The sequence below is a fragment of the Scomber scombrus genome, chromosome 22, assembly GCF_963691925.1.
Source record: "Scomber scombrus chromosome 22, fScoSco1.1, whole genome shotgun sequence".
Lineage (NCBI taxonomy): Eukaryota > Metazoa > Chordata > Actinopteri > Scombriformes > Scombridae > Scomber > Scomber scombrus.
In genome coordinates, this window is record NC_084991.1 from 18,104,083 (window position 1) to 18,114,175 (window position 10,093).

At 39.1% G+C, this 10,093-nt stretch overlaps 1 protein-coding gene across 1 annotated transcript; it reads left to right on the plus strand.

The window, feature by feature from the left end:
* Positions 1–1,996: 1,996 nt before the first annotated feature.
* On the plus strand, positions 1,997–9,625 carry slc6a1l (solute carrier family 6 member 1, like). Its single transcript, XM_062444107.1, has 14 exons — positions 1,997–2,234; positions 2,538–2,669; positions 3,396–3,496; positions 4,422–4,531; positions 4,677–4,809; positions 5,596–5,730; positions 5,828–5,931; positions 6,044–6,168; positions 6,662–6,774; positions 6,971–7,102; positions 7,396–7,498; positions 7,832–7,932; positions 8,816–8,983; positions 9,530–9,625. The coding sequence occupies exons 1-14, from the start codon at positions 1,997–1,999 to the stop codon at positions 9,623–9,625; spliced, it is 1,791 nt and encodes a 596-aa protein (XP_062300091.1).
* Positions 9,626–10,093: the final 468 nt, after the last annotated feature.

Below are 10,093 nucleotides of genomic sequence, written 5' to 3' on the forward strand. Positions count from 1 at the left end.
TCAATATGAGTTCTTGATTAATCTTTTCTTATTAAAGGTTATTGCTGTAATTGTTGAAAAAGACAAAACTTTTCTGCTAATGAAAGGCATAAATAAAAAAGGCATCTAAAAAGGTCCTCTCAGGATTTCCTTTGAATCTGAATGGATGACATCCTCAAAGGGAATCTCTGATGTGTTTCATATTATCGGTATGCTTTTGAAGCGCATACACCTGGTCACCTAGACAACAATTTGAAAGTACATTTTTGATCATTTCACGGTATTGCACCCGGCTGAAGTTGATAACTTTCATATAATGTGGAACATAACTCATTTTACAGCAGGAGGGAATATGCTTGATCAATACTGATTACACTACACACCACTTTGACTGCTTTGAACTTATCAGTCTGACTACTTGTAACTTTTTCCATTACACTGCATTTCTTTTTTGTATTTTGAATATGGATCATCTGTGTCCACTGCATATATACACTGCACTTGCCAATACTACTTTTTATTAACTGCATCAAAGGCCAGCAGGCATAAATAATGTATCTATGAAATTATGCAAAGCCTTTTCATCATGAGAAATAATATATATTTGAATAAAAACACAGTGGACACAATGTATCAGAAAGAAATAATCAATAAATTAAGTGAAACGGGCTTTCAAATCAAGGCAACATGGCTAATGATCTTGTACATGTCCTAAATGCTGGAGAATAATACATTGAGAAAGTTCAGCATGAAGGTGCTGTCAAAGCTCCTATGTATGGGAGAGTGAGATGGGGTATTTCCTAGAAAAAAAGATCAGTGTTAAACAGAGAACATCCTAGTTCTTTTACAAAATGTGTTAGCAAACAGTCTGTAATTAACCTCGAGCAATGGCATGAAATGATTGTGTCAGTTTCTAGGTCAATCAATATTTGCAAACCGAACCGCTTCCTCCTAACGCTTGAACTCCCTGACCACAAGAACAGGTGATGAATGTTTTAATAATTAGAAATGCAAATGTGCCTGTTATTTAACATTAAAAATGTGCTCTTCCTCTAAAGTTGGTATTATTCTTCAGAAGGATTAATAAAGTGTGAGGGCAGGTAGCTGATGGTGCACTGGAAAGAGAGATGCATCAGTACTACAGGTGTGTCAGTATTGAAGCGTAGAGCATTGTTCCTGATCATATCAGGTCAATGACCACAAGTGTAGCCATGTTCTGAGCTAGTAACAGTAGCTGAAGTTCCCATATAGACCCTCTGAAATCAAATATACAAATTGAACTATTTACTGTGTCACATTGTGCTTGGCTGATTTGTTGGATATGATTTTTAAATAATTTCAACAGTTGCAACATTTTTGTTGATGTAATGCCACTGTTGAATCATAACTGAATTTAAAGCTAGCTAGTACATACTGTAGGACTTCTGTTTGTATTGGAGATGTTTGGAGCAAGTTTCAAGACCAATTACGAAGGTTTTGACGTTCCCATTTTGACACACTTCCATGGACACTTGGATTTTATAACAGACTGGCCAGTCGCTGGCAAGTACAGTCTGGTGCTGGTCCTAGGATAAACTAAAGAAAGTTGACTGGCCTGGCAGTACTGGTATCACATTTGATGCACCCTCATCAGTCATCCGGATTTTTATGTTTTCTATCACATATTTTTATGTGCCAGTCATTGACCTCAGTTTTGGGAGCCAATTGCCCAAGTTCATAAAAAGACAGTAATAGACCATAAAAATGCTTCAATATCAATAAATCTAATTTGAATAGTATTCTCTGCACCATTACACTGTAAAACAAAAACATGTAAAGTCTCTCCTATAGAGAACTGGTCTCACACCTCTGCTACTCTCCTTGCTTCTACAGTGTTTCAGCACATCCGTCTGAAACTGTCTAGTCAACCCACTGCGAGTGACTCAGCTGAACAAGAATAGAGACTTTTAATTGCAACCATTACAGGCTGTGAAGACCCAGTGGCTTACTGAATCCACTGGCCTGTAGTGGTCCCGCCATGGGGAAGACTGGGCAGGGTACAGTAGACTTAAATTCCCCAACAGAGGTCAAACAAGCAGTTCCCTTTGAAGAAATGGATCACATGGCGCCCTCTGCAGAAGAAAAGACTAAAGAGGAGCCACCTGACAGGGGCAGCTGGAAGGGCAAATTTGATTTCCTGCTGTCGTGCGTGGGATACGCTATAGGCTTAGGAAATGTCTGGAGGTTCCCTTATCTGTGTGGCAAGAATGGGGGAGGTAAGTGTTCATGTGCTGTGGTGAGAAAGACACAGCCAAAAAACTCACAATATACATGGATTTAACTAAAGTTAATTCTGAGAAAATATTTATTCTTTTCTGTTTCTTTTTTCAGTTAAAACTGTCACATCAATATGATGACTGAAATGTTACAACATGAGGAAAATATTCCCAATAGCTACAATTATGCTCACAAAACCTCCTGAAAATCCATATCAATGTACTTCAATCAACTTGTCATGTAGTATGAGTCTAATTCATTCCAAACATATTTTGCTTATCTGCTTTGTGGTGATGTGTCAGGGGCTTTTCTGATCCCATACTTTTTGACCCTGGTGTTTGCTGGGATACCTCTCTTCCTCCTGGAGACATCCCTGGGTCAGTTCGCCTCAGTGGGAGGGCTGGGGGTGTGGAAGCTCCTCCCAATGATGAAAGGTGAGATATGTGGATACAAAGTGGGAGAGCTTTGGAGATTTACCTGAGTTTTTTTATATTATGTAAAGTTACATAAATAGTTTGAGTGATTTAGTGATGTGGATAAGCGTTGTGAGCATCCTATAACACTAACAATATGCATTAACCACTAATAATTGATGCATCAGTTATAATTTTCTTTGGGGACTGAACCTCTTGTCAGTCTGAGATGAGACTATTCAAACTCTACCATCAATGATACTTGAGTGGTCTCAAAATGCACACATTTGTTTTGCTCCAGTTGACTTTTTGCTTGTCTTGACATCAAGCTCTTTATTCCTGCAACTGAACTGCTTGTCAAAAAAATAAGTAAAGTAATAAAGGAAAATTTGTTTTGTTGACAATTTTCTAATTTAAGAATCTGCTCTAGTGTTTGGTGGTATCAATTATAGGTACTGTTGCCTCCAAGCTCACATATCTCAAGAGAAGCACATTTTTATCTGCTGTCAGCACAGACACTGTGATAGTGAACATGCTACTTTGATAGCTGACAGTGAATGCCAGGGGCAAGTAAACTTTAGAAATAGCAAAATGACAATGATGAGAATGATGATGAATATGAGTGACGCTGTTTTTTTTTCTTTTGCTATACAGCCTCTGCTTGCATATATTGCTACTTACATTGCATTACATGTTAGTTTACATGCAATCTGAAAACAATGTACTGTATAATGCTTCCTTCTTCAGGTGTTGGCCTGGCTTCAGTGGTGCTGTCCTTCTGGCTCAACATCTATTATATTGTCATAATCGCCTGGGCACTCTACTACTTATTCAACTCCTTTGCTTCGGTATGTTACATAATCAATATTAATTATTTCAGACAATTTTTGTTAAGGAGTCTGTGTTGCTTTACATTTCCCATTTTGACCATTGAGTACTGAGTCTGGCTTGTTGAAAGAGACACAGAAGATTATCAGAAATCTCAGAGGTGAAATTAAAGCTGCACAAAGCAATATTTTCATATTAGCAATGGGTCAAATGACTATGTGTAATATGAAACGGGTTGCTTGTGACAAACGCACAAAAAATGGTCACTCTTCTATGCCATTCCCCTCAGCTCTATGGGGTGTTTTAGTGTCTTTGGTTTTCTGGCCTGCAACTGTTTTGGTTCATTCACAGCCAGCAGCTGTTTTCAGAGCAAAAAAGTTCTGATAATACTTTAGGCTACCTGCCCAGCAAAAACAAAAGATTAGCAACTAACTGGTGAAAATAGTGGAGCCTTTCACAGCTAAAGAGACGCATATTTCCCTAAGGAGTTGAGGCTTTGGATTTAAAATTGAATACTCCAATAGCAAAATGTGTGTAATGTTATTGTTTTACAAAATCAATCACAAAAGTTGCAATTAGACATCATCCAAAGAAAAGAAAGTCTTCAATGTCAATTCAGAAAAAGTGTTGGTTAGGTAGGTAAACCTTTTTCAACCGCTATGGTTTCTTGCTCTGTCTTGGCTTTTGCTCATTCTGCCTTTGTATTTCTCTGCATGACCACCTGGCTCAAAGAAGCCTGGTGGCAGAGATTTAAAGACTTTACATGAATCATGCATGAGGCTCTTGTGGTGAGGAAAATGGAGGATTGGGGATCAGGCATCACAAGTTTGAGTTTTTTTAAAAAGTGTTCACTGCTGTTCAGTGTTTTCATCTTAAGGCGAAAATCAAAGTTGGTTCATTAAATGCACACGCTTGTTTTGTTTATACATATGTCTGTGTGTGCAGGAGCTGCCTTGGCAAAGCTGTGATAACCCCTGGAACACAGAGAAATGCTTTTCCAACTACAGTCTGACAGACACCACCAACCTGACCAGCGCTGTCACTGAGTTCTGGGAGTAAGTCAGTGAGATGTGTGCTTCTTCCTGCCATATGTATGAGTGTACATGATGCTCTGTATATGGATGTGAGAAGCTTTTCCTGGAAGCTATTTGTGTGTGTGTGTCTGTGTGTGTGTGTGTGTGTGTGTGTGTGTTCCTGTAGGCGGAACATGCATCAGCTGTCTGGTGGTCTGGAGGAGCCGGGAGAGGTACGCTGGCCCTTAGTGGGCACTCTGGCGCTGGCCTGGATCCTTGTCTACTTCTCAATCTGGAAAGGAGTGGAGTGGACGGGGAAGGTCAGATTTTCTTCTTAAATTTCAGCTGATTTTTTTCAGCTCTTTGTTGTTTAAACTTTGTCTCCCCGGCCTTAGACTGTCTGCTACATTTCACAGTCTCCTTTATATGAGCCCTTTTCTCCACGTCTTGAACATTAAAGTTTTTAATAATGAAAAAATTACTAGACACACAACAGCTCAGGAGGCAGAGGTGAAATGTTGTTGGCTGAGTGGAAATTTAAGGAATGCAGTTTAAATCATTTTTTTTAAAAATCTGATGAACATTTGTTGCTATTTATTTATCCTCTCAGAATCTATTTGCTGCCATTCTGCTGTCTCATCTCTCAACATTTCACTCAGGTGGATAAATAGAAAAGGTTCCAAAAGATATTATTTAATCCCAAACTGCAAGACCATTCAGAGATGATAAGAAAAGAGATAGATCTGCCAAGGATTTTTAAATTACAGCAAGTTGAGGCAATGTATGTGAGCAGAAACACATTTATACATTCCCTGCCAAGGATAATTGGATTTTAATGTGTGGCATCTCTGAGTGCTGAGAGAAATGAATTCCCCCAAGGCCCTGGCCTTGATGGACATTACCAATTAAGCATAATCATTTTGCTACAAAACTGGGTGCTACATGTGAAAGGCTCTGGCAAATTCTTCCGTCGAAGAGAAGTCATCGAAATATTTTAATAGCTGAGAAAATGTGCACTCTTGGGTACTATGGTTTGTAGGTTTGTTTTAACAGAAAGGAAATGTAATTTGAACACCTACAATTAGGTTATTCTCTTTCTATCGCAGGTGGTGTATTTCTCAGCCACCTATCCCTACTTCATGCTGTTCATCTTGTTCTTCCGAGGGGTCACTCTGCCTGGGGCCATAGATGGGATCCTCTTCTACATTACACCAGACTTCAATAAGCTCGTCCGATCGGAGGTAGACAGTTTGCACACAGCCAATCACACAAACATGGTCACAGACAAATAGACATAAACATGGGCATATATATATATATATATCTGCTGTCTCACAGGTGTGGCTGGATGCAGCAACCCAAATCTTCTTTTCTTATGGACTGGGCCTGGGCTCGCTCATCGCACTGGGGAGCTACAACTCTTACAATAATGATGTGTACAAGTACGGGCAGGCAATCACAAGCTTTGTACATCTGCTCTGATGGTTGATGTCGTGTGTGTTTGTTTTTTTCTCCTTTCCTCCGTAACTTTACATCTTGGTCCTCTTTCTCCAGGGACTCCATCATAGTGTGCTGCATTAACTCCTGCACCAGCATGTTTGCTGGCTTTGTCATCTTTTCCATTGTAGGCTTCATGTCCCATATCACTAAGAAACCTGTTAAGGAATTAGCAGCATCAGGTACGGTACTATAGGTGCATGGCAGGTCAGTCAAAAATGTCTTGGTAAAAGAAATATTATCTTTTTTCTCTAATCATGTGTTATTAAATTGTTTTTGTAATTGGTTTTCTCCAAGTAAAACTAAAGTATTGACCCAATTTGTGGAGTTTGTTCAGACTTATCTTAATATGAACTCTAAAGATACTCTATACTTTTATAAGTTGTAAATTGCAACATGATTGGCTCCAAAGTAGTTGTGATGTCAAACATTTTGATCATGGTACACGGCTTAAACTCAGACTTTCAGTAAGCACAGAGAAACTTTCCACTTTCAGCAAATGAATATGAAAATAGCCTTCTAGTATTAAACTCTGCACATACATTGGTCTGCACAGTGAACCTCAAACATCCAATTGAGGGAACAAAAAGAAAACATATCTTTGAGTGGGACTTAAAGAATTTCAGTGAGCTATAATATGGAATTTAAAAAGTGTGTCTTGTGTGTGACATTTAGGTCCAGGACTGGCGTTTTTAGCTTATCCCCAAGCTGTCACGCAGCTTCCCATGTCTTCTCTATGGGCCATCCTCTTCTTCTCCATGCTCATGATGTTAGGCTTGGACAGTCAGGTAAATATATCTGTTGCTGAGTTACTATTTATAATTTTTCTCACCCAGAGTTCTTAATCGGCTGTGTACTGTGGGTATTAATTGAAGTTATTGTCTGTGTGTGTGTGTGTGTGTGTGTGTGTGTGTGTGTGTGTGTGTGTGTGTGTGTGTGTGTGTGTGTGTGTGTGTGTGTGTGTGTGTGTGTGTGTTTAATCAGTTCTGCACTGTGGAAGGCTTCATCACTGCTCTAATGGATGAATATCCACTACTGCTGAGGAAGAGGAAGAAGATCTTCATCCTCATTGTGTGCTTAATCTCCTTCATCATTGGCTTCTCAAACGTCACACAGGTGTGGTTGTGTACATCTCTTTTTATATTAAATGCTCTTAGATCATTGTTTTATTTTAATTATAATGCTTTTATTAGTTCAAAATCACTGCACTTAACTCTGCAGGATGTCCTCGTGTATGATGAAAAATTATATTAAAACACAACAGGAATACATACACATTAACACTTAGACCATTTTTTTGCATTATACATAACGGCAAAACAATCTCAAAACAACATTCATCTTACAAAAGAAGAGGGAAATTAATATTCAGCCTCTAAATCAGATATATGTGTGTTGAAATCTTGCAGGGTGGCCTGTACGTGTTCAAGCTGTTTGATTACTACTCTGCCAGTGGGATGTGTCTCCTCTACCTCGTCTTCTTCGAAACCGTTTCCATATCCTGGTTTTATGGTAGGAAATGTTTTTGTGATGTCTTAATGTTTTCGTTCTTAAACCAAACTCTGAGTTCTGCAACCAAATGAAAAAATCAATTGAGATAGTCTAGAGTATAGAAAGGCTTCATTGTGCCACGTCACCAAGTGAATAAAGCATGTGGATTGTCTATATGATGTAGCTGTCCAACAGGAAATTACTAAACATCTATCCGCTACTCTTTCTGTGGTAAGACTTTGTCCAATGGACTTCCCCCTTCTTTCACCCCATAAGGCTTTGTTCTCGTAGTTATTATCCCCAAATTAACACACACTCTTTTTTTCTCTTTGTCCTTCTGTCTTTATGCCACAGGAGCTGAAAGGTTTTATCAGAACATTGAAGACATGATCGGCTATCGACCTTGTGGCTGGTGGAAGCTTTGTTGGATGTTTTTCACCCCAATGATCTGCCTGGTAGGCGGGGAATGCTTATTGATTTAAACTGCATGAATCAGACCCTTCAACCACAGAGTGATATTGTCAGTCAAACTCTAATGTGCTTTCTTCGCCATCATGGAGATCTATGATGAACACATCAGGCTACAGCTTGTGTCAATATAGGATTGATGGTATTGGTGAATTAGTTTCCCCCACCATGTGGTGATTTGTACTTCATCCATGGACTGTCAGGCCCTCAGGGAAATCATGTCCATGTCTTTATCTCCAGTACTGTAGGCTAGTGATAAAGGAAGTGTAATATTAAAGGCAGCTATACAGATGGAAAATGAATGATATGCTGCCACAATGAATATGCACAGTTTACTCCCAAAAAGCACTGATTTAATGATTTGCTGGTAAAAGACAGCTAGACATATCCTATAGGTTAAACATGGACTAAATTAAGTTGCCCTGAAATTTTGCACTGAAATTCATTAACCCCAATGTATGAATACGTTTCCTCTGGCGCTACCATGAGGTTGGTATTTGTGGTTTACTGTGCTAACTGGCAAATTTTAGTATGCTTGCACGCTAAGCTAAGATGGGGGACGTGAGCATCAGCATGTTAGCATTGTCACTGTGAGTGTTAGCATGCTAACGGTAGCATTCAACTCAAACCTAGGTACGGCCTCACAGACCTGCTTGCATGGTTGCAAACTAACTGTTGTTTCAACAGGATTAAGTGACTATATTTGAGCATGAAGTTCCACTTTTCAACTGAATTTAGACCAGTTTTAATCTAGATGTTTTCAAACATACTGTACCACCAAATCAGTGTTTGCAGGACTCATTCAACAGTCTTTTATTGGTTAATTGACCAGAGTTGAAAGGAACATAATGACATAATTTTATATCGTAGGGGGTGTTTACCTTCAGTGCCATCGAGATGACCCCTCTGAGCTTGGGGAAGTACGTGTACCCATTGTGGGGCCAAGTGATTGGCTGGCTCATGGCTCTGTCCTCCATGATACTGGTCCCTGGCTACGTCATCTACATGTTCTGCACCACCAAAGGAAGCATCAAGCAGGTACAAACCTTTAACACAGCTCGCTGTTCTTTCTGTTAACATTTTTAATCATTCCAGCTGAAGAGTTGTGAACCACAGATAGCCTAGGTCTAAATGGAAATGGTGCACAGAGCGAAAAACTGAAAGTAAACAAAATAAATAGTGCAGGCGATGCTTGAGAGATAAGGCACAGGAATGCAGGATGTTCTCTCTCTTTGTTATTTAGACTACTGTCGTACAGCAGGGAACAGAAATGATGAGTTTGGCTTGAGGCCAATCTCATTATCCAGGTTTTAGGTAGGGAGGTACGTTTTGAAGGTGATCACAGCTTCTCCCAGATAATACTTTGTCTCTGTGTCAAAACTACAAAACTGGAATACTGAGATATCAGTGCCTCCTTGAGAAGTTTAACATCTTGTGTTCTCCCCTTTTCCCTTTTCCTCCCATAATATTTTGTTTAATATTCACTTTCTTTACCTATAACTATTGTTCTGCATAACTTTAAATGTCAGCTTTTAAGCATTTGAGACTAATCTGACACTGATATAACTCTCTTTACTTGACCAGCGTTGGCGCAGGATGACTACCTCCCAGCAGGATAGAAACCTATCGGGGCATGAAGAATTTACACACACAGGGAGTGTGGGTGAAGCTCCTGTCTAGCCAGGATCAGTCAGGGTGAAATAATATGACTGCCATTTCCCCCTGTCAGCCAGGACTTAGTCTACTTTGAAATCTGAAACTTGAATAGATGGAATATGATGCTTTCCTCCATTTTAAATTGTGTTGAAAAAACAATAGCATAAAGGAAAAATATTTGGAAGCTTTTTTGATATATTTAGAAGAATATTTCCTTTTACAGTAAAAAAGACTGAGCTCTGACCACAAATATAATTCTTTAGATCAGCACTGAGTCTCTGTACATTGCAGTATTCCACATATATGACAGGTTAATCTTCATCTTACTTTAAAGTTTTCTCTCAGTGCAATCAGTGTTGCTACATGGAGACAATAAACAATCTGATGAAACTTGACTTTATGTATAAAACTGGAATGCATTCAATTTGAATTTCTTATGGGCCAGTTTAACAAATGATCAAAGTAACCACTGTGATATTTTTTGTCCAGATA

Excerpts from the sequence above, each read along its gene's own strand:
- slc6a1l (XM_062444107.1), top strand. The coding sequence starts at position 1,997 with ATGGGGAAGACTGGGCAGGGTACAGTAGACTTAAATTCCCCAACAGAG. Across the intron at positions 4,810-5,595 it reads GAGTGGAGTGGACGGGGAAG|GTGGTGTATTTCTCAGCCAC; the intron begins GTCAGATTTTCT and ends TTTCTATCGCAG. Across the intron at positions 7,499-7,831 it reads TTCCATATCCTGGTTTTATG|GAGCTGAAAGGTTTTATCAG; the intron begins GTAGGAAATGTT and ends TTTATGCCACAG.